The sequence below is a fragment of the Ptiloglossa arizonensis genome, chromosome 2 (assembly GCF_051014685.1).
Source record: "Ptiloglossa arizonensis isolate GNS036 chromosome 2, iyPtiAriz1_principal, whole genome shotgun sequence".
Classification (NCBI taxonomy): domain Eukaryota; kingdom Metazoa; phylum Arthropoda; class Insecta; order Hymenoptera; family Colletidae; genus Ptiloglossa; species Ptiloglossa arizonensis.
The window spans coordinates 33,498,622-33,521,151 of record NC_135049.1 but is presented as its reverse complement, the minus strand read 5'-3'; the positions used below and the strand labels follow the sequence as shown (position 1 = coordinate 33,521,151).

Here is a 22,530-nt window from a genome sequence, read left to right as displayed (position 1 = left end):
CCCAAACGCGTTCAATACGGCTGGTATTTTAATCGCGAGCAATTATTTACACCGAGCGAGTGTAAACGATACCAGTTTGATACCAATCGAGTGCACACGAGTGTATATTTACTGCGGGTAGCTGGAAAAAATGCCCTCGAATCCTTGACGTAGAATATTTTCCAATGCCAGTGGTGTGTTCTCTTCGGTTATCCGGAACAAACGGTATCGTACGTTCCGTGTAAACTAGCTCGAACGCAATTATCTCGCGTTCGGTACCAAAGAGATCCGAACACAATGGCCGAGGAGACCTCGACGCCGCGGCGGAAGACTGGTTTTCCAACGGTTACGTGCCCTCTAAGCGCTCGTATTGTACGAAGCATTGCAAAACGTTCGCTCTCGTTTTCGAGACGAGAACGGACGATCGATAAGCGCGATAAAACCTACGCTTCGACGAGCTTACGCGTTCGTCCTTGTTCTCGCAACCGATCGCGCTATTTGGCCCTCTTCTTTCTCCGAAAACTTTCACTCGGCGAGCCGCTCGTTCGATGCACACCTTCCTAGACAATTTTACGTTCCCGCTACGCGCAATTACCATTCTCATTGTATTTTATCGGCGAGATCGACCTTAAAAAATTTACCAAGCGAACGCCACGAGCGACAGGGTCGCGACCGGAAAATCCGGGAAATTTGAAAAATACTATTCACGCTTCGTGTGTGTGTGTGTGTGTGTGTGTGTGTGTGTGTGTGTGTGTGTGTGTGTGTGTGTGTGTGTGTCGTGAGAAACGAATACTCGAAATACTCGTACACCGAGTAGAACCCGACGTAACATCGGTATACTCGTGTACTGCACGACATCCTCGGACAGTGTTTTATCGCTCGCTTTAGAGGCTTTAAATGCCTTTCGGTTTCTTCCGCGTGCGTGTCCAAAGGCAACCGATAGAAATTACGATCCACTCGGAAGGTACGAGAGGTGATCGATCCCGTTTCCAACCGTCAATCCCCCGAGACGACGAAAAAAGAGATTCACATCTTCGAGCAGCGACTCGTCTCGAGTGGAAGTCGAAACGACGAGTCGCGGGCAAACGTCTTTTATTTACTTACATTGTCTCGAAGGTCCGTCGAATCATCGTCGCGCCACACGGGTTGCTCGATGGAACGCGTGTATGTATTTACGGTGTTATCGCTGCTATCGGCCCGATAGTCGACGTTCAGTACGGAAACTGTCTCCTCTTTGGTTCGAATTAACGACGCAACGATTGCTTTTGATCGTTACCGTTCGTGCGACGAGATTTCGTAACTGCTTGAATTTAAAACACGCTAGGTAATAATCGCCTCTTACGTTACATACGTACTTAGACATCATCGCGTACGGAAACTGAATTACGATTTTAATTCTCGCGGGGGTGCGTGGTGTTTCGGCGCGCGTTAAGCCTTCGGTCTCTTCCGCTTAACTTCGCGGCTCGAGAAGCGAACGATCGATCTTGAATCAATATCGATCGTCGCATCGAAAGAATTTCAAAGCCGAATTACCCGCCCAGTCGTTCACCGCGAGTTAACACCTGGTACAACTCCTACCAACCGTCGTACCTCGGTGACAGTACTCGCTATTTACTCCAAGTGGCCGAAAGATCCTACCGAGCCATGTACCCATCGTTCCTACCGTGCGAAAATAAACAAGAAGTTGCCGATAAACCTTGGAAAATAGTTTTTAACTGATCATTAACGACCATGGTTTGATACTTTGAACGGAGCAAAACTAATGGTTTAAATGTTTCTTTGACAGCAGACTATCGACGACTATCCTTGTTCCAACGAAATTTGGAAATTTCTCTTTGTCTTCGAAAGATGCTACTACTACTTCGAAGTAAAGATTTCGGGCAACGGAATCCCGTAAAAGGTTGATCGATCAGCGGCGAGAGGAGCCCCTACGTACGAATTGCGCGTACTCTCGAAGAATGAGCACGTATATATCTGTTTGGTCGCGGCGCGAGCGAAAGAATCGGCGCTGTCGGTGCCAGAAAGGATAGTTGTTCCCCCTCGGTGTTGCGTAAAATGAAGAGAAAGAAAAAGAGGGTATTCCAAATAATAAACCGATCACCGACACCACGCGAGACTAACGATCATGGTTCGAAACGACATGGTGGGGTGTCGCGGCGCGATACGGCGCGGCACGGCGCGACTCAAAAAACGACGAAGAGGACGACGAGAACTACGACGAGGACGGTGACGATGACGAGGACGATGACGATGACGAGGACGATGACGATCGCGACGACGAGAACGACGAGAACGACGACGTCAACGACGCCGAGTCAAGAGGACGGCTCGCGCTCGCTTTCCATTTGGATTCTGTGATTACTTCTCCTGCACCGTAGTCCTTTCCCGGTCGTCGCATCTCCTTGGTCTCGCGGTGCTCGTGCGAATAAATCGTGTCTCCCTCCGTCGATACGTTCTGTCTCGTCGAGATTCGCGTCTGGTGATCGTCGGTTCACGGAGTAACATTTCGAACGTGAACGGGTCCGGTCGAAAAGCCCGCCGGTGACACCTCGTTCGGGAACCGATCGCGAACTATCGAATCGATCGCCCCGGTACTGGGCGCGTCTTCGGTTGTCCCGCGTTGTACTCGAGCGAAATCGACAGTGAACATCGATCCGTACAGTGAACCCCGGGAAGATTGCTCTCGAAATCATGGACCGCGGAACGATTTTTCTGTTAGCGGCATTGTTCGCCTCGGTCCACGCGCTCGGCCGTAAACAAGAAACGTTGAAGGAAACAATGCCGATGTACGCGATCATCGCCAACGCGAATCTACTGAACGCGAGTAGCTGTCGAACGGAGTTGGAGGAGTTACACCGAGCCGTCGACGACCAAGTATTTTGGGCCCTGAAAGGTTGGTAGAAACGATTTCTCGTTCGAATTCGATTCGTTTCGAACGTCTCGGCGAAAAATGAAATAGAAAACGGGATACGTAATCGGGCAAATTCCACCGATCGAAACGAAACGCGGCGACGCTGCTTGTTTCGTAACCGGCTCGTTTTCCGTTCGTGTAGAAGAACGTTTGCGCGGTAAAGGTTGCTTCACACCATACACCCGCCGGAACCGATCGGTGTTTTTCAAATTTGCCGATCGATGGCTTCGTTTGCTTTTCAAAGTCCCGAATCGAGAACGTGCGATCGTTTCGTTGTCGAGCGAGAACATCGAATCGAATCGAATCGCGTCGAGTCGAGCCGACTCGACTCGACTCGACTCCAATCGGATCGAATCGAATCGCGACGAATCGAACCGAATCGAATCGTATCGAATCGAATCGAATCGAATCGAATCGAATCGAATCGAATCGAATCGAATCGAATTAAGCCGAGTGAAAAAGAACCGCGCTCCTCGTGCATTCTAGGGTGGAATCGACGAGTAAGCACACCCGTCGTCCCAATATACACGAAATCTTCTCTATTTTCATTTCTCTATCGTTTACCGCGATTATTCTTTCACGCATTGATGAAATAACATTTGATACCAAGCCTGTCGTATTTGCTCGATCGGGAATATAAAATAATATGTATTCTCACGGTGGCTCGAAATCGGAAAAGGACAAAGAACATCACCGATCCGAACGTTTCGCAATGACTCTTTGCCGCGTCGAAACGTACTATACGTGTTGTCCACTGTTCACTGGCTCGTCCAGCAACCGCTCGTGTCGAAACACGCTCTCGATGGATCTCGTAGGTACATACGCGTGTACATCGAGACTGCTGGACAAAACGGATACGGAATATGTATTTTATTGCAAAACCGTTTCGTCGGGATTAGAGGTATCGAACCGATACCAAAACGTTTCGATCGAGGCGATTAGAATCGCCTACGACGCAAGATCGTTCAAGGTCACTGAAAGTCAGTTAACGAGGAACGAATTAACGTATCAGGATTCTGTATCTTCGAAATGTTCGATGTTCGAGAAAATCGTTAAGATCGTATCTATCCTAAAACTAATCGGCTATTACCGCAAGGTTTTGCAAAGTAGGGAGATCGACCTCTAGGAGAACAGGCGACGAGAAACGCACGGGGGAATGCGACGGAAAATTTTCCATCGATAGGTATATCGATATATTTTTCTTCCATCGTTTCAACCGACATTGACCCGTGACATCCATCGATATTGCGACGGTGTTGCGTTGTATCGTTGAAAAATCAAATTACTTGGAACAATTAAAAAACTAAACGTACTCGTATGTGCAATTTTTTCGATGAATACGAAATTCGATCGACCTAAATCGTTAAACGTAACGTAATTTCGGGAGGATATATAGTAAAATGAATTGTGATCAAAATTTGTTGTCCGTCGATATCGGGACGCAGAAGTTCTCTCTTTTCTTTAGAGGGACAATTTCCAAAAAGGTTGGAAACCTTTTCTCGTCTATGTCCAATCGCCTACAAATGGTGTAAGGCAAACGATAGACGGTACTTTAATGTTGCTCTGGAAGCCGAATATCTCGATAATTATTAGGACCCAAACCATCGTACTTCTTATTCTGAAAATTCATTGCTCGTTGTAAAATTCTAAAGACGAACGCAAAGGAAAGGATCGAAACGTAAATATACATATGTACGCTTGTTCGAGACCGCGTTTGGCTTATTGATTTATTTAAAAAAACAAATTTGACCTTCGAATCTCTTTTACGCCTCAGCTCACGAGGAAAGTATCGCCGCTGTACGATATATAATACTATAATCCCCCGTCACCCTTCGCCTAAAACTTTTATACCAAAATTACCAAATATATCAAGGTAGTCTGTTTCCGGTGGAACAACTCCTTATGATATTTTAAAGTGGAACGAGCAAACGGAGATTGAACTCCGAAAGGCGTAACGTTTCAGGAGAGGACTCCTGCGGGAACGACCGACCGATAGTATGAATCGAGCTTAAAATTCGGCTCGATGATAGAGTCGGGCGCGTCTTGTGCAACGCGAATCTCTCTCTCTCTCTCTCTCTCTATTCTACCATAGACGCGATTACGTGGCGATTACGTTCCAAGACCCGGGATTTTTCGTCGAGTCGGGCACCCCGACGTCGGCCGTTGACTTTCTTCCGTGTTACACAAGAAACTAGTTTCAGTAGGAGCGCGGAAACGTGGTAGCTGATTGTTGGAGTCGATTCGATTCCATTCGATTCGACTCCCCTCCATTTTAAGGGGATTACGCCACTTTGACGGAATCTACTAGTTTTATTAAGAAATGTTTATTTGCGTAGAAGCTACGACTAATCGCGTGGAGTTACTTGGCCCGTGACGGCAAAGATGACCGACTCAAAAAACGAAAAAACTTTCCAATCTGCGTTAGCGTCGCTTCGAAAAGCTTTTCGAGTTACGGTCTCGGTAATTTGAAAAATATAAGACACGTGTAAAATTGGTTTTTAATTCGATCGGTTTGGCGATTAGATACCCGTCCTTTATTTTTGGTCGGTTCGCGTAATTGGGAAATTAAAATACAAGATTTGTAGTTTAACGCGTTTATTGTTACATTTGATAAAATTGCACATCGGTTTTCAAAACTAGTTTCTAAAAACCAGCTTCTTTTCCGACCCTTCGAAGAGAGTAACCCCTTGAACGCGCGGCCGTAGCTCGTGCTATCGATCTTTCTAGCGACGATCACGACGAAGGTTTTGTTTTCACAGTGTTGGACGCCAACGGCAAGCCACCCTCTGGCTTTAGCAACGGGAACAACTTTTGGTTAGGCGACCAACAACTGTGCAACCAAATGAAAACTAGAAGCGTTCCGCCATTGTTCAGCTATATGGTCCAGGAGAACCGTACTCGTTATGTCAACTTGGATAACGAGTTCCCGCCCTTCGCCGTGAACTTTTACTCTGCCCGCTTCGTCGAGAACAGCACCATGAAGGATACACTCTTCGAAGACCCGATCGAGGTAAAGTAAATATTTGTTTCATTTTTATTTCTCGATGGGTCGCGACTCTCGAACCGATCACCCCCGTGTAAAGCTATCAGGGAAAGATGTTCGAGAAACGAATAGAAATTTCGAATCTCTCGACGAGACTTCAAAATTCAAAGATTCGTCCTTAATGTTTTTCCCTTGAAACGTCTCGCGAAGACTTCGGCTTTCGAACACTCGAGTCCGATAGTTTCGTTCGTGAATTGACCGAGAGCGACCGATCTCGGTATCTAAAAGAAAAACACACAGCTTCGTTTAAAGAAAGACTGTATTTGGACATTGATTTGTATCGTCAAAGTAAGAGATGCGGACGAGCCGTCTCGACGCACTCTGTAAACGCAACGTCCGACGATCAAGGTCTCGTCTTTCACTGTAATACGTTAATCGTGTTCGATTTAACGTTCGAAATCGTGAATTTTTCAGAGATTGGTAGTGCTTGGACTCTGCCTGCCGATATCCTGCACCACGAACGACCTAACCGTAATACTGGAGAAGGTTTTCCGTGATAGAACTCTCCTAGTTGGACAGCTGTATAACACGGACTTTAAGTTGGTCGAGGTCTCCGATATGAAGAACGACCAACAGTGGCTTCTCAGCGCGAAGATGGTGTTAATCATGTACGTAACGAACAAGGGTAATCGCTGCAATCTTAACGATTCGTGATTGAAAATGTCACTCCGGATATATACACCGACCGACCGAATCTGCCGAGTCGCGTTCAACGCGACAGTTATCGAACGATAAGTAACGAAACAAAGATCACGCGAAACATCGATTTTCGATTTATCGTTCGAGGCGTTCCATTTCGACCGACAATCACGCGCGTAACTGCAGAAAGCGTTTTTGTTTTTGTTTTTGTTTTTGTTGCGTGAACAATGTTATTAAAATATCGACACGTTTGAACTTTTTTGCCCGCAGATTTGTCCTGACGTTTTCGTTAGGTCTTGTAATAGCAGGCACGTTCTACGATCTACTCGTGTACCAAAAACGCTTGCAAAAGAAGAAGGAGTTTCTTACTTTCGAGAACAACAACACCGCTGGTTAGCCGACCTCGATACACGATACGTACGCTGCTCAAAATAATCAAAGGAATCCTGATCCTGAACGATGCGAAACCGAACGAACGAACTTAACGGGAGACATCTTCGTTTCGTTAGACCCGAGCGATATTAATTATTTCGTATTGCTTTCCACCGCTGTAAATCGCATCGGACGAGGTCTGTCGGCCTATCGACCGCTACCGATCGTTTCTACAAAAAATTCTCTTTAAACGGCGCAATAACGATTAGTAATTTTTCTTCGGTTTCTTCTTAACGTTCGAGATGTAATAACGCGTTTCGCTCGTATTTGCGTTAGGAATCGTTCAGGAATCGTTCCGGAATCGGCTGTGGAAAGAGAATCCATTTTTAACCGTGCCTTGCCCGATGCAAATTGGGCAATAATCGACGATCTCGATTTTCGAGGATTGTACGAGGAGGCCCTATACTCTAACGTCGATAAAGCGAGGGTAATCGGTTGGTTCGTTGGGATTATCGTACACCTCGATGGGCTTACGCGACCAATTAATTTCGTTTGCGTGTATTCTCTGCGCTCGAGCAACCAAACTCCTTTCGTTACTTTGAGCAGCGTACAAGAGACAATTGACTGACATTCGAGTAAAAGTTCTCGACGCACGGTGAATCAGATGCGATGCACTTTGAACAGAATTGAAGAACGATGCGGAAACGAAACACGAACCTCCGAAGCACGAGCCCACCACGATGTCGGACCTTGGACCGGAAACCTACATCGGGCAAACTCTCATGTGTTTCTCGGCCTACTCGAATTTCAAGAAAATAATTAAAATGGAATCGCAACCGAAGTTTTTGACCATGTTCCACGGATTGAAATTCTTTGGAATGGCGTGGATCGTTATGGTACACACTCTCTTCTACGGCGGTTTCTACGTAGGTGAGACAACGTTCGCGCGATCCATGAATCGGTTTCGTCTTCCGTTTTATTGGTTCTGTTGTAACGGATAAGCGTCTAACTCTACGCAAGACGCTCGCTTTAACGAAATTTCACGTGTTCAGGTAACAAATCAACGGCGTTTCTAAAAACTGACAGTTTCATAGCCCAAATCATATGTAACGCGTCGTTCTCCGTGGATACCTTCTTCTTCATGAGCGGATTCCTACTAACGTACATATTCCAGAGAGAGACCAAGAAGGAGAAGTCGCCCGTGAGCTTTAACCTACGCTTGAAAGTGAATCAATTGATCATGATAATCATTCGAAGATTCATGAGGTACCGTGTTCCCTTTCGCGTTCATTTTTGCCAATGAAACCAGTTACCGAACAATTTACGATCACAGAAAAATGTTATAAAAAAATGTTTATAAATTCAATTCTAAGGCTTACACCTGCGTACTTGATCACGATACTGATTGTGATACTAGACTTCACCTGGATCGAAAAAGTTTCACTGTACAAATTAAAGGAAGAAGATCACGTTACGTGCTCGAATTACTGGTGGAGGAATCTACTTTACATCAATAATTTTTTCGAATGGGACGATATGGTACGAGTAATTTTATCCTTTTCTCTTCTTCTTAAACGGTTCAATTAGATTCGAGCGATTCCCGTAAACGTTTTCTTCCATATAATAGCAACGAGGTAAAATTATTCTTCTTTCCAAGTAAAATACTAAAATATTATAACACGTATACCAGGGTCCATTAATTGTTGCCGTGTGTGTGGTGGGGGGGGCAGGGGGGCAGGGGGCGGGGGGGGGGGGGCAACTCGCCAGCTCCGGCACCGAACGATTGCCCCCCTTACACGGCAAAAATTAACGGGCCCAGCCGTGCACGTAAAAACGAGAAATATATAAAGGCAAACTTCGTGATAGGAAATGACTTTTAACTGCTTACAACTTTATTGAGTTTACTCTTTCGTTTTTGCAAAAATTGTCGAATCGAACCGCGCAAACGATTTACGACTTTTTGAACCTAGTAAGAAAGAAATTCTATCGTTACGAAAGTCGTGCCGATTGTAACTGAAAAAGTATGGGAGCACAAGAAAAGTCTAATTGAAAATATTACTTCCGTCACCGAGGAACATTGTTCGGGAATAATTTTACAATTTTAAAAATGAAACGTTCGAATTATTTATTTTTATCTATTATTTTCATTCGAATATTCTAAGAACACGGGCCACACGAAACGAATCGTTTACGGGAGTGTGATTGTTCTAGTGTCTCTCGTGGAGCTGGTATCTCTCCAATGATACACAGTTCTTCATATTCGGTTCAGTTGTACTGCTAATATCAATCACGTGAGTTTACAATTCAATGTTGAAACATTTCGTCGTTTTTTAGTATTAACTGTTCGATCATCGTTCAACTTCGATCAATGATTTCAGGCACTTTTACACCGCTCTGGTCGTGGCCGTTGTTACAATGATTGGATCAATTATGGCGACTATTTATACAGCATACGATACCAACATCTCTCCCCTGTAAGTGTCCAAAATATTCGATATCGACTCTGTACAATATTCAAGTTCAACGTTCGATGCATATTTTTCTCAGAATGGATATACAGTTTGAGACTCTGACCGCAATGTACATACGGCCGTGGATCAGAATTGGACCATTTTTGATAGGAATGGCCACGGCTCACCTTCTTGAAAAGTGGAATTACAAATTGCATTTATCGAATGTAATAAACCGGTTATCTACAATCATTACTCACTACGTAGATTGGTGCACGTCGATCGTCCCTTTTTGAAAGTTAAAATATTATCGCGGTACGATAGCATAAGTAAAACTGTATTTGATTCAACCGCTGTACGTATCGTATTAAAAAATGAGGCGATTTGCTTCTTACGGCGCATACGCATCGACACTCGGGAAATATAATCGGTTTCTTTTCTTTTTTCGCATTAACATTTTCCATTTTGTGTTACGAATAATAATCTGGATGCTCGAAACGACTTGTTGGCCTCGGGAACTCCTCATTTTTATCAAACTGAAAAGTAAGAGATTTTAGAAACGTTAACCGTGTTTAAAATTTGGTCAAAATGGACGAACAGTTGGTTTACGTACACCAGTCTACTACGTTTAGGTATATTACATATTCGTTACGCTATACATTCCTCGAATGTGATGATCTCGTTCAGAAAGCCCTGATTATCGGTTGGACATTTGGTATATTATGCAATGGCTCGATCCTTTTCGGCGTAACGCAGAAAAATATATCCTTGGCTTGGTCTGTTGCTTACGCGTCGCTGAGCAGAACAGCTTGGGGTTTTGGCATTGCGTGGCTAACAATAGCGTGTACCACAAACAACGGCGGTAAGTGAACTATCTTTAATTCACCGTCTAGTTCGATAGCAACGTTATTGTGCACGTTTTTTTTTTTTTTCTCGAATATGTTCCAGTTAGAAAAAAATGTCTTATAATAATTTTTAATCTTCAAACATTCCCCTTTATGCTTCTAGGTATCATAAATAAATTTTTGTCGCTTCCATTCTGGGTCCCCCTGAGCAAGATAACATACACCGTTTACCTTCTAAACCCTGTTCTTATACACACAATCTTTTTATTAAGTGACTACACTATCTTCATTGACGTTGCACCGATCGTAAGTTGCAATGATATTAACAGAATTGTATCGCTCTCGCAGAAACTCTTGTTTCAATCACGTTTCATTCTCTTTCTTAGATTTGCGTGTTTCTTGGACTACTCGTTATTAGTTTCGCGAGTGGTCTTTTGCTATCCTTGGTCGCAGAAATGCCGACCATACTGGTGATACGAATGATGTTTTCTTCCAATAGAAGAATGAAATGAGTAATATAGATACGTCTACATTCTGAAAACATTCATTAACACACACGAAACAAACATTTCGAGACGCTACATTTTAAATGAACGCAATTGATTGTTTCAGGAGTTCACGTTTCTTATTTTCCTTAATACGTGGTAAGGAGGACCAATCTATAGGGTCAACTGTGCAAAAATCGTAAACGTCTTTCTTTTTTTTCTGTGTTATCAACAAGCGTTCTGTACACAGCGATTCTAAGTTTAATCGATGTTGTACACCGATTAGAGCAAAAAGAGGAAGCATGGAGCACATTTACAACTACAGACCGTTAAATGACGAATGAATTTTTCCCGTGCTATGAGTGAACCGGTGAATGTATCCTAGGTGGTGCCGATGATATCAAGAGCCGATTTGCTCGAGAAGCCTGTTCGCGATGACCTTCCTCGAGTTGCTTCTCAAGATGTTCCTTAAAGACTAGAAGTTCCCTTGTTCGTTGATAAACAGGATCCTTGAAGAACACGCAACGAGGAAAACTATGAACTTACGCGAACAACTTATGCAGAATTTAAAATCCGTTGATTGTTAAAGATAAATTACAACTTTTCACGAACCTGCTGCCGCATGCTAGGATTCCATCTACAGTAGAGACTTTTCCACGGTTTGATGTACCTCATGCTAGCGATCGGCATTAAAACAAGTTGACAGTTCGGAGCTGCCCAATACAAGGGATTTTGATAGAGGGATAATTGACTGTTGGTGTATGACCACAAGGAGACCGTTTTTTGTTTCACTTGTTCTTGTACTCTCTCACGTTCACTGTATAAGTAATGTGATTGATAGTCACGATAGTAATATATAGACCCGCAAATGAGCTATGTAAAAAAAATCGCAAAATACCTGCTAAATAAAAATGTGCCAAATCTGCAAGAATATAGGTGATCGAGGATAGTGATTAGAAAATGTTCGTTGAATTCGAATGCGTTGGGAAACTGACGACTTATCTGCCACACGCAATCCATGAACTGCAAAAATACTGGAGATCTATCCGCGTCGCTGTGGTGTTCGTCACCGTGACCGATTCTCTGAAACAATATCCTCGCGGTTATCTTATTTCAAATTGAAGTGTAATACAATTTATAAACATTGGGCATTCCAACCTGTTGAAATTTATGGCCGAAACTGAGCCATTCTTTTTCTATAAGAACCTCAAAACCTTTGATAGTTCTATAATGCGGATCTAACATTAACATGGCAAGGGCTGTGAGCTGAAAACAGTTATTATAACAAATATTAAAAGGTACATTTTTTTGGATAAAGTACATTTGATCGTCTAATAATTACCTGTGCTGTCCTATCCCAACCATCCGAACAGTGCACCAATACCGAAGTCTTGTGATTTTCAACTTTTTCTACTATTCGAAACGCTCCCGCGAGCACATATTTAATGTGCTTCAACCAAACGGTAGATTCTATTCCCGATAACCATCTGGCTTCTTCGATCGTTGGAAAACATAATTCTGAAAGATAACGAACAGTATTACTATACCATAATTACTATACTATGGTATTACTATACTATAATTACCACTGTACTCCACACAAGGTAAGTCACCATCAAAGAATAATTTACAACAACTTGTAATAAACAGTATACCTTTTAATTTTCTAAGACTTTCTCTCATCACATGTATATTATGAATGTCAAGAAACACGAGTTCTGCGTTCTGATAAGCATCTTCGCTCTCGTAACCGCCGCCTTTCGCTTTGTTCGCCACCGCGTTAGGCATTGGTCGAGCGTCCATGATAAGAAGTTTGTGACTTTGTGCATTTGCGTCCATTATCAGTTGGAGATACCTCTCGTCTTCACGACTACGCTTGCCACCGACGCCTACCAGAGGTTGAGCGCAACGCGTTATCGTTGCCTGACTCTCTGGATGAATCCACGAGAGCACCGGAAGCCTTCCCCTACTTCGGAAAGCTGCCGATGCCTGTAAATCCTCGTCGGTTGCTGCCGCGGGCACTGCCCATACGGCTGGATAACTATCGCACACCGAATACGTATCGTTGATTTTCGAAATTTTCCACATATCATTATTTACCCCCTGAAAATAATCGTGATTTTAATTAGTTAACAAAACCATTGCATGTTTTGTTAAAACATATTCCTTAATGTCCTTCACCATCCGTTTTAACTCGGCTATGGGCTCATAAACATTCCAGCCGTTTTCAGGAAATGTCTCAGAGTACTCGAATGCAAAAAGAGGTAGCTTGTGGGACAAAGGAAACGAATACTGTTGGAGCTTCTCAAAGACGTCTCTCCTGGAATGATTCTCCTGCTTATGAGCGAATCTGAGATTACGCATATCTTTGCAGAACACTTCAATCCCATAAGAATTTTCTCTCCTGCTAGACGCGCCACCAATCTTTTCGATTCTACTAACAACACCCAATGGTACTTCGACCACATAAGGTGTTTCACGATCTATACTTCGAAAATGAAGTTTGTAGTTTGTTACGCTAAGAACTCCTCTAACTGGCCCTGAGTACGGGCATACATGTGTCACTTCGTGAGCAATGCCTTGAACCCGTTCTCCGTTGAGAAGTGGTGGACCCGTCTCTCCACCAGTCAAGTTCTGTGAAAAAAAATACATTATTGGAGTAACTAGTAAAATACTTGTTGGCTATATTGATTGACTAAACATTCCAATAATACAACTATTTCAAAAGTAAAAGTGATAAAACACAATTTCCCAACAAAAGTTGAAACATACCAAATTAATGAAATCAAAATCATGCGTATCGTCTGGAAAAAGCAGACTCTGATGATAAATAAGTGTTTAAAAAAACACAAACTGCATCGATTTTACGCGTCTATAAGGAACTCACTTTTACTTGACTGTCTTGTCTAGCTTCTAAAGCAGAGACAATATTATTATCTGTCGATGCAGAGCTTGAGGAAAAACTTTTCGATTGAGATGCTTTTTCCCAGCTTTCCTATAGAAGTTGAATGCTTGCATACAATTAGATATGCAGAAGAATGTAAATGAAATGTTGTTCAATCGATTAAATCAATTTACGTTACCGATTCTTGACCTATTTTGGAATTTAGCGAACCACTCTTGCTGTCCGAGTTAATTGAATCTGAGCTGGCATTTTTGGAATTGTTTTGTTCCATGCTCAAAAGTTCAGCACTGCCTCTCTTCTCCATGCTTGCAGCCTCGTTAGATATTTGAGTTTACACATTTAATAGAACGACATAATTATTTGCAATTTTGATCGCTCCAACTACAAGAATAAAAGTGTTATTTTAAAGTGAAAGACTAATAAATGATAGAGTTGTTGGTGTCAATTTTATATCTATGTTTATAAATTGAAATATAACTACGCACAGTATCAATATTATAGATATCTATTTAAATCCTTTAACCTCAAAACTATATAAGCCTGCAATACGAAACTAAGTAATTGTAAATGGCAAATTGTTGGCGCAAAATTACAAAAGTATAAAATAATATATAAAAAGAAAATGAATTTATAATAAAAAATAAATTTAAATAGCGTCATAAACAAAGTTTAACACGATGATTCGCGCCACGCCCAGAAACAACACAAATATATAATTTGTATATACCGGAACACGCATCAGTTTTAATATTGTTTAGATACAGACAATAACCCACTGCACTAACCTAACTTGTGTATGATTATACAAAATATTCTGTGTCTGTTTGACAGCCGTAGTTCACGTTCTAAAGCCGAACAAAAAGTCTTATGAACGTAATTTGAAGTACATTCGCCTGCGCAGTTAGTGATAACTTGACTCAAGTGATTTAAGTTTTGACAAACAACTGTACCTGTTATAAACGTAAGCTTAATAGAGATTAATATTGATAAGTGTTCTTCGCTCGTTTTGTACAATCCTTTAACTTTACGCGTGTCATTTGTAATATATTTTGATCAATGCTCGTGAATGTAATTATTGATCAATCTTTTCAAAATACTATCCCTAGATGGCACCGCAATTTCATTGCATTTATGCGAACACAGCAGACAAAATATAAAATTCTATACCTCTTCTGTGCATAGGTGTTTACTAATTCTTGCCGTTTAAGGAGAATACTCCTTTACAACAAATTCTACTACTTGTACAGTCTCACGTGATCGTAATGGACTAATAAGCTAGAAGATATTATTTAAACTTTATACACAACGTAGGAATAAGTTCGAACTTTATCAAGGTTTCGTTAGGAAGATCGAAATTTTCGATTTTTAACTGAAAACTCTCAATCCTCCTTGAAACTCGATAGGTTATCGACAATCGAATGACCAATCGTTCATCGATACTAGTTTTCGATTTAAAGTACAAGTACAGCCATTTGTCGTAGAAAATTCTAACCTGAAACAGAAAATGATTGTGCGTCGGTGGGGGTGTTGTTTCGAGATAAACAGGACAACAATAAAGTACTATGATTCTATGAGCAACGCTTAACTTCGGATTACTGAAATACGTTCAACGATTGGAGAAAGATATTCTACGCTTTGAGAAGATATAAGATTTTAAACAGAAGCAATTTATTACGATTTTTCTTTTGCATTTTTCAATATTCGAACCACTCTGTCTGGTTTTATCTTTTAATTATTTTGTAGAAATTTTTTCTGTGTAAAAAGATAAAAAGAAAAAATTTTTGTGGTTGTGTTGGTTGCAGCACAGTAGAACACTCACCTAGTGTACAAATAATATTTTGCAAAAGTACAAAAACTTTTAGCAGATTATCAGGTGCTAAACAAATTGAAAAAGAATAATTTATATTATTTCGTGATATTTGTTGTTCTTTTTGGGTATGCCCAGTAATGTCGTCGGCAAACAGCATAGAATCCCTAGGAACACTACAATGGGATATGATCGAATTGGCCAGTCATCTGCGTCAAGAGCGCCTGTTTGTCAGTTCGGAACAACAAAATTTACAAATACTCAATGAGAAGGTATGTGATAATTATGAGTTATCAAAAGTAAAAATAACAAAGTAATGGAACGATGTATAACAAATAAACAACCAAGTCGCACAAATCTTTTCAGGTATTATACGCATCGTCAAATTTGGCTCAGCAAGCTTGGATTACAGCACAGCAAAGAGTTAATCTCAATCGATTGATAATGTCTAGACCAGATTGTACACCAGCATCTTGCTGTCAAAAAGCGAATACTTTGGAAAATTCACGCTTCGTCGATGCATACAAGTATTTACGTTACCAAGCTTGTTTGTCTTATGGAGAATTCTTAGGTGCCCTTAGAAAATCTCCTAAACTTCTTGCATCGTGTTTGGTAGAGGGAGATAAATTATTACCAGACTTGGTGCAGAATATCGTTCAATCATTGGCAGCAGGCTTATACGGTAGTTGTTTATTATCAGAGGATAAAATTTTGGTCCTGAAATTACTGAGGCATCTGATGCTACTACAAATTGTTCCGTCGGATAATCCTCGAAGGTTACTCAGACACGGCACATGCGCATTCTCTAGATTTTACTCCGTCTTTCATGAGAGTGTTTTTTCGGCTAAGTTTTTCTTGACGGCTGCTTTACATAATCCTATTGTACAGTTGCTAATGGAGGATGACATGTTTCTTGACATCGACCCAGACAAGGCACCTGTAAGGTTTCCTCCATCAGAGAGATTGAAGAAATTTGGAAAGGAAGGTACTCCTGAGTATGAAACTAAGTTGCAGCGTTATAGACTTTGGACAATCAATTCCTTGTTCCGCATAACGCAAAGATTTATAGTCAGTATACGGGAAAATATGCATTGTTTCCCAAGCAATGTCTGTTGGTTGGTCAGACAGATGGCAGGACTTTTGAGCAAAAATGGGAACATCGATCCGAAAGAAGTGCACGCAATGTGCACCGACTTAGTTTTCACGTATTTCATATGTCCTGCTATAGTAAATCCAGAGCCGTACGGTATTACTGATGCGCCTGTCAGCTATGTTGCTAGATTTAATCTTATGCAAGTTGGACAAATTCTGCAAATGCTCTCTTTAATGAAATACCAAACTGTCGATAGTAAAACATTCGATCTTTATAAGAAATTCGATAAGGATTCCGTTTCTTCTATAATAGATGGAATGGTGGATGGTGCAACAGAAGAACTCGAGGACGAACCAAACGTCATTGACAATAATAAACTTCGAGGCCTTTCCCGCTCCGCCGCTTTATTTACGGAAACAGAATTGAATACATTGATTATATTTCTGCAAACCATAGCTGCTGAAACTACGGTAGAAAGTGCCTCGCGGTCCACGACATTCGACACAAAGCAATTAACCGATATGCTCTCCCAATTACCTCCTGGCTCGTTAATCACTAATAAACTGACTAATAATGTCAGTGTTGAAACAACCAACCGACGAGGAGGCCTTCTAGGAAAAGGTAATTATTCGAAATTTTATGTATTGTTCTTTATCCATTGTTTGTTGAAGAGCGACAGTCGGTTTGCATACCAGGTTTAGGGAGAAAGAATTTATCGACGGTCTGGTTTTAATTGCTAAACCAAGTGTTCGATGAGCGAAACCTTTAAGTTTAAAATGAATTTATCTCATCCAACGACCCGATCGGCCGAGCAATTCTTATTTTCTTCATATGCCTTAAAGATCAAAGATGTATTTAAGTTTTTTTTCTGTGGTAGGAAAAGGACGTGTAGTACGATTGTCAGCGTCGTCATCGTCTTCATCGTACTCGTCCAACGCAACCAACGATGGAGGAGATGAATTGAACGGTACCTCGACACCCGAGGAGGAATCGACCGAGAAAAATCCACAAGATGTCCTTGTTGTTCCATTTGGTCCAAACACCGGAGAATTTGTGGGACTTCTTAGCGAACAGAAAGTACTTAATGTTCTTTCCGTTAATTATGTAATAATACCTGAATATTTATAACATTTTTTCGTAATTTCTTGTGATTGGAGTTCATTACGTTAAATGAAATTTTACACAACCAATTTATCAAATCTGAATATATTATTGATCGTATTCCTCATCGATATTGTAGGTACTGTGCATGGAACTTGGACCAAATACTGAGAACGGACCGGTTACCCTGAATCTTTCGGATGACATATCAAATGTACATGATAGACGAGAAAATTGTGGCGTTGAACGTATTGAAACTCAAGAAAAGAAAACTCGATTTTCATTGTCTCACGACGAAGGTACTCTTTCATTAGAATCTACTTTTTCGCTCAACTCCGGTTCATCTAAAATGCGCAAACTAAAGGAAAACTTGTAAAGATTAATCGAGTACAATTTACATTGCTAATCTCTCTTCAGAGAGAAAGTAGTACGTACATACTTATATACTAAAAAGAAGCAAAATTGTACTAAATATCGTTCTACGTGTACTATGTATACAGGGTGTATTGTAACACGCGAGACCTACTTCAGCGATGAATTGGAGACCTAAAGTAAAACAATGTAAATGTTTTATTTGACGTATGTTCCCAAGTTACAACACCCTATATATACAAATGATATTATGGTGATTATTCTCTTATAAGGAACAAACGTTGATGTTGAACACTGTTAGTTTTATTCGAAGGCTTCATCGGAAATACCTCAGACAATCTGGAGGCTGTATCGGAAGCTGCTTCAAATCACAGCGTAGCTTCCTCCCTTGAATTAGAAACAGAAGATCAAAATGATAATCTGTCGGATATGGTGTCTGCTAGTGTTTCGGGACGAGGAACGCCAAATATATCAGGTTTGTCGGTGTAGGCGACACACGCGCGCGCGCGCACATGCACGCACGCACACACACACGTGTAATGTACAGAGTAGTAAATATCTTTAAAGTAGAGTATGCAGAAGATGACATGGATACTTTTGCGTTTCTCTTTGTAGGCCGTGATACACCTTCGTCTCAAATCACTGAAGGAGACGAAGGACGAGTGGCAGGTGAAGCACGACAGTTGGATTTACCTTCATCGAATATACCGACGAAACAAAGTCGATCTGAAATAGACGACAAATTTTGCAAATTTGAGATTAAAAAACTGATTGAAGGTATTTCGAAATTAGAAGAAAATGAATGGAATGTTTAGAAAAAATCGAATTTCGTTCTTTTTACATGTTTAGGAGACGAAACCGTATCAATGGTGTCCGATACGTGGTCGACAGACGTTCTAGCTTCGGATAGTGAGATAGTTGAGCACCAAGAAAAAATACTATATCCTCTTCCACATGTGCAAAACCCTCCGGTTTTATCAACAACGTCGGAATCAATGCCACAAACAATATTAGATGTCAGCGAAACTGCGTCCGAAGCATGGAGTACCGATGTATTAGCTAGCGATTCCGAGAGATTGACCGAAGTTGATACTGACGATACTGCCAGTGTTGCAAGGTATGTTTCAAACAAAATTGTGAGAAAACGAAAAAAGGTGCAAGTAAACGTAAGGGTGTAGTATCTAAAAGCCATAAATACATTTCATTCACCTGTTATCGCATTGATTTTATTTTTAGATCTGATGATACTGCGAGATCCGAAATCGAGATTGAAGCACGTAGCGAAGCAGAGGCTACCGAAGAAACACTGACGCAGACGATTCCCCGTAAGAACAGCTTCATCTTAAGTAGTATTATTCCTTGTTTTAAAACGCGGTTGTCGCTATTGCGACAATTACTTCATAATTCGTTCGTCTTCAGAAAATACAACATCGACCGAATGCACGGCAATGGGTTTTCAATCGATGCCAATTAACAGAGAAGACATACGATCTTCTGTGACCGTGTCTCCTTCACCAACAACATCCCCATCAGCATCTTCCTCGAATGTAACTGGTCAAAACGAAAACAGGTCTGATTATCAAAGAAGCGGAATAGAATATGTCGATAAAAACGCCAACAACATCTGCAACGCTATGGATTACGGTAAATCGTTACGCGAAGATCGATTAGTTTGTCTCATAGACAAACTTCATATTGACGATGGAAAGGGTCAAATTGAACAGCAGACTTCGATTCACAATCATATTGGAGTCGCAGCTGTTACTCCAGCTTTGTTATTAGCAAATCATATTTCACCACCAGTTTTGTCGAACACAGAACAGTCGCATAACATCGATACGAAACCAGAGGTTTGTTTGTCCTCGTAATCGTCATCGTTATTGTTGTTGACATTACTATTATGTCAGCTTTAATTAATTTCTCAACACGTCGTTCAATCACTGTTGTAGGAATTAGAAAGTTGCATCGGTACAATTGGCGAGGTTGTTAATGAAACTGGCCCAGAAGGTATTGTTGGAATGAGTACTGGTAGCTTAATGTCCAGCAGTAGTTCTGGCTCTGAGTCTCGAGTGAAAAACACAAGTTGGGAATTACCGTTGTCAGGAACATTATTGGTTAACGGAAACTGCGACTCTCCAAAACCTAATACATCTAGCGGTGCCATACCAAAAAGTATCAGTTTCGACATGACCGCGGAACGTGGTGACAAGGAATTGTTGGACGACGATCAAAAAAACAAAAGAAGTTTCTTTGGGAAACTAAAGATGTCTCTGAAAAATCGAAGGGGTAAGGCGATCCGCGGTACGGATGACGGTACTATCGGCAGGTGTTACGAACGAGAAGTCAGTGTGGACAGTTTTGACGTAGGGCGACACAGATTGCGTAGAATAATGTCCGAAGATGTGTCGTCGACCAGTAACATGATCAATGGTAGGTATTGTTTTCCACCACGCTTCAATCGCCGATCCTGGGTACTCGTCAGTGTTGTATCAATCGAGATAGAAGCGAAAACGAACATAAAAACTCAGGTACAAAGGAAAAAATAGCAAAAAGAATGATGTAAAAAACTTTTTAGATAGTACGGACGACATTTTGGCCAAATACAGGAGAAAACCGAGCACGGCAAGTGATACGGCATCGATTGAGAGCAATCATTCTCGTGCGAAGGAAGCGACGGAGGACGAGAGACTGTTAATAGATCCGAATAACATTGAACTCTCGTATGCGTTTGCCGATGCAAAAAGAAAATTGCGTATGGTACTCAGTACTGCTGATCTTCAGCATATTCCCTGGACTACTACATCCGAGGTAGACTTTATAATTGTACCAAAATCTTTTATATGCCTGTTATCTTCATTACTCGATTAACTTCATTGACACGATGTAAAATACAATGATTGTCCTGTTACAGCGAAATTCTTGGTCACAGAAAGAGAACGAATTGGTTGCTTTTCTACAATTACAGCTAGCAGAAGCTATCAATTTGCAGGACAGAGCATTAATAGCTCATCTACACGAAACGCTGCGTTGCGTTAGATTATTCAACGACGACGGATGCAGAAAATTATTTAAATCATTGCGCGAAGATTATCAAAAACGATCGCCTTACGTTGCGTATCTAATCAGATGTCGACAAGGATTACTTTCCACGTTGGCTCACTTGGACAGGTATGATTTCTCATTAATTCAAACTAGATTCGGTGTACTACGATATCGAGGTTAATACTAATTTCGTTAATGTTACGCAATCATGCGAAGATTATGCGTTAGAGTAAAATGCGACCGTGACGCCGTTAACAATCATCTCGTATCCGTTTGCGTGAGGGTCTTTTTAGAAAAACGAGAGTCACTTCTTTTGCGTTTTTGTGATGAATTCAAAAAGCTAACGTTGGCGGATGAGAAACAAGATTTGGTCGATAGCTTTTTGGGGAAAGTTCACGCGAAAATGGATAACGATCCGATATGGCAATGTAAGTAAGAATTGATCTGAGCTCAGTACTAATTAGTAACTATGTCAATTGATTACGATCGACATTTGTAGGTGCTAGCGAAAATCAGCTAGCGTTAGCCAGAGTCGTAGTGGAAAGGACTCTTATGGCGCGTGTTTATCACAACGCGCTGTATCCAAACGGAGACGGTGACGTTTATCGAGATCAATTGCTTCATGATCATATTAAAAAATTGGCCAAAGTCGTGACACCCAACCACAAAGATCTGCGAATTCCTAAGTTATACCATTACGAGTGTCCTTGGCCGTGGGCTCAAGCCGAACTAGCTGTAATATCAGCGTATAAAACTCCTAGAGATAAGCTACAATGTGTATTTCGTTGTGCTACGACCATCATGAATTTGCTTTCGATGGCAACCGAGAGAGGTGTACCCGCAGCCGATGATCTCATCCCTGTCTTGGTCTATGTTATCATAAAGGTAAGTTGCATTCTTTATCAGCCGTGACTTGCTAATTTAAATTTTCAATCTATCTTTTTTTCGGCTACTTTTTCAGGCTAATCCGCCGTCCTTGTTGTCGACTATACAGTACGTGGATAGTTTCTATGGAAATCGACTAGAAGGTGAAGAACAATATTGGTGGACACAATTTTGTTCTGCGATTGAATTTATAAAAACAATGGATTAAATCATATTTAGTAACAAGATACTGTTGGAACTGTAGAAATAGTGTATCATAATTTTCATCGTCATTATTGTCGTTGTCATCTTAATAATCATCATTGTTGTAGTCATCGTGATTATCATACTCCTCTTTCCTCCCCTTCGCCGATCGTCGGCAATATTACTATTATCGCTGTTATTACTACTGCTACACCTTATTACTTCTGCTGATGCTGCAATTGCTATTGTTTCTATTCTTCCTATAATTGTTAGTTTTACTTTTATTATTCTTTGTATTATTACTGCTTTCATTACTACCTATACAATCATTATTTTTAACTTGATTTTTAATTAAAAATAATAATCAGAATATTATTATCGTCGTTAACATCATCATGTTGTTATTATTGGTACTAAT

General features: G+C 41.1%; 3 protein-coding genes across 8 annotated transcripts; 2 read left to right on the top strand and 1 right to left on the bottom strand.

Moving 5' to 3' along the window:
* The first annotated feature begins 2,370 nt into the window (after window positions 1–2,370).
* Window positions 2,371–12,046, top strand: LOC143155128 (nose resistant to fluoxetine protein 6). 2 transcript variants are annotated; one of them, XM_076327515.1, is made up of 14 exons: window positions 2,371–2,872; window positions 5,650–5,900; window positions 6,348–6,541; window positions 6,843–6,964; window positions 7,629–7,874; window positions 7,997–8,210; window positions 8,318–8,483; window positions 9,156–9,235; window positions 9,323–9,418; window positions 9,492–9,621; window positions 10,082–10,256; window positions 10,403–10,545; window positions 10,626–10,751; window positions 10,852–12,046. In XM_076327515.1, exons 1-13 carry the CDS (start codon window positions 2,671–2,673, stop codon window positions 10,749–10,751), a joined length of 2,145 nt encoding a protein of 714 aa, XP_076183630.1. In that variant the 5' UTR covers window positions 2,371–2,670; the 3' UTR covers window positions 10,852–12,046. The 2 variants fall into 2 exon arrangements, with proteins under 2 accessions (XP_076183630.1, XP_076183628.1); XM_076327513.1 differs by having other exon boundaries at window positions 10,403–10,751.
* Window positions 10,933–14,783, bottom strand: Mtm (phosphatidylinositol-3-phosphate phosphatase). 3 transcript variants are annotated; one of them, XM_076327516.1, is made up of 10 exons: window positions 14,580–14,783; window positions 13,808–14,010; window positions 13,612–13,719; window positions 12,906–13,358; window positions 12,311–12,827; window positions 12,067–12,242; window positions 11,883–11,990; window positions 11,623–11,807; window positions 11,337–11,541; window positions 10,933–11,233 (listed from the first exon to the last, which is right to left on the bottom strand). In XM_076327516.1, exons 2-10 carry the CDS (start codon window positions 13,931–13,933, stop codon window positions 11,081–11,083), a joined length of 2,031 nt encoding a protein of 676 aa, XP_076183631.1. In that variant the 5' UTR covers window positions 13,934–14,010; window positions 14,580–14,783; the 3' UTR covers window positions 10,933–11,080. The 3 variants fall into 3 exon arrangements, with proteins under 3 accessions (XP_076183631.1, XP_076183632.1, XP_076183633.1); XM_076327517.1 differs by having other exon boundaries at window positions 12,380–12,827; XM_076327518.1 differs by lacking the exon at window positions 13,612–13,719.
* A 185-nt stretch (window positions 14,784–14,968) lies between these two features.
* On the top strand, window positions 14,969–22,500 carry Gapvd1 (GTPase activating protein and VPS9 domains 1). Of its 3 annotated transcripts, none has more exons than XM_076327511.1 (15): window positions 14,969–15,708; window positions 15,803–17,150; window positions 17,407–17,633; window positions 17,770–17,929; window positions 18,316–18,477; window positions 18,618–18,779; window positions 18,852–19,119; window positions 19,239–19,327; window positions 19,422–19,852; window positions 19,952–20,432; window positions 20,578–20,810; window positions 20,914–21,170; window positions 21,261–21,472; window positions 21,544–21,929; window positions 22,006–22,500. In XM_076327511.1, exons 1-15 carry the CDS (start codon window positions 15,577–15,579, stop codon window positions 22,135–22,137), a joined length of 4,680 nt encoding a protein of 1,559 aa, XP_076183626.1. In that variant the 5' UTR covers window positions 14,969–15,576; the 3' UTR covers window positions 22,138–22,500. The 3 variants fall into 3 exon arrangements, with proteins under 3 accessions (XP_076183626.1, XP_076183625.1, XP_076183627.1); XM_076327510.1 differs by having other exon boundaries at window positions 14,970–15,708; window positions 18,304–18,477; XM_076327512.1 differs by having other exon boundaries at window positions 14,971–15,708; window positions 17,407–17,606; window positions 18,304–18,477.
* Window positions 22,501–22,530: the final 30 nt, after the last annotated feature.

What these genes read in the sequence shown, in the direction of transcription:
- LOC143155128 (XM_076327513.1), top strand. Translation starts at nt 2,671, where the DNA reads ATGGACCGCGGAACGATTTTTCTGTTAGCGGCATTGTTCGCCTCGGTC. An exon ending in AGTATTTTGGGCCCTGAAAG is followed by an intron (nt 2,873 to 5,649) that starts GTTGGTAGAAAC and finishes TTGTTTTCACAG; the next exon opens with TGTTGGACGCCAACGGCAAG. An exon ending in ATCATTCGAAGATTCATGAG is followed by an intron (nt 8,211 to 8,317) that starts GTACCGTGTTCC and finishes TTCAATTCTAAG; the next exon opens with GCTTACACCTGCGTACTTGA.
- Mtm (XM_076327516.1), bottom strand. Translation starts at nt 13,933, where the DNA reads ATGGAGAAGAGAGGCAGTGCTGAACTTTTGAGCATGGAACAAAACAAT. An exon ending in CCAAAATAGGTCAAGAATCG is followed by an intron (nt 13,720 to 13,807) that starts GTAACGTAAATT and finishes CAACTTCTATAG; the next exon opens with GAAAGCTGGGAAAAAGCATC. An exon ending in ATCCTAGCATGCGGCAGCAG is followed by an intron (nt 11,234 to 11,336) that starts GTTCGTGAAAAG and finishes GTGTTCTTCAAG; the next exon opens with GATCCTGTTTATCAACGAAC.
- Gapvd1 (XM_076327510.1), top strand. Translation starts at nt 15,577, where the DNA reads ATGTCGTCGGCAAACAGCATAGAATCCCTAGGAACACTACAATGGGAT. An exon ending in GATTAAAAAACTGATTGAAG is followed by an intron (nt 18,780 to 18,851) that starts GTATTTCGAAAT and finishes TTACATGTTTAG; the next exon opens with GAGACGAAACCGTATCAATG. An exon ending in ACGTTGGCTCACTTGGACAG is followed by an intron (nt 21,171 to 21,260) that starts GTATGATTTCTC and finishes AATCATGCGAAG; the next exon opens with ATTATGCGTTAGAGTAAAAT.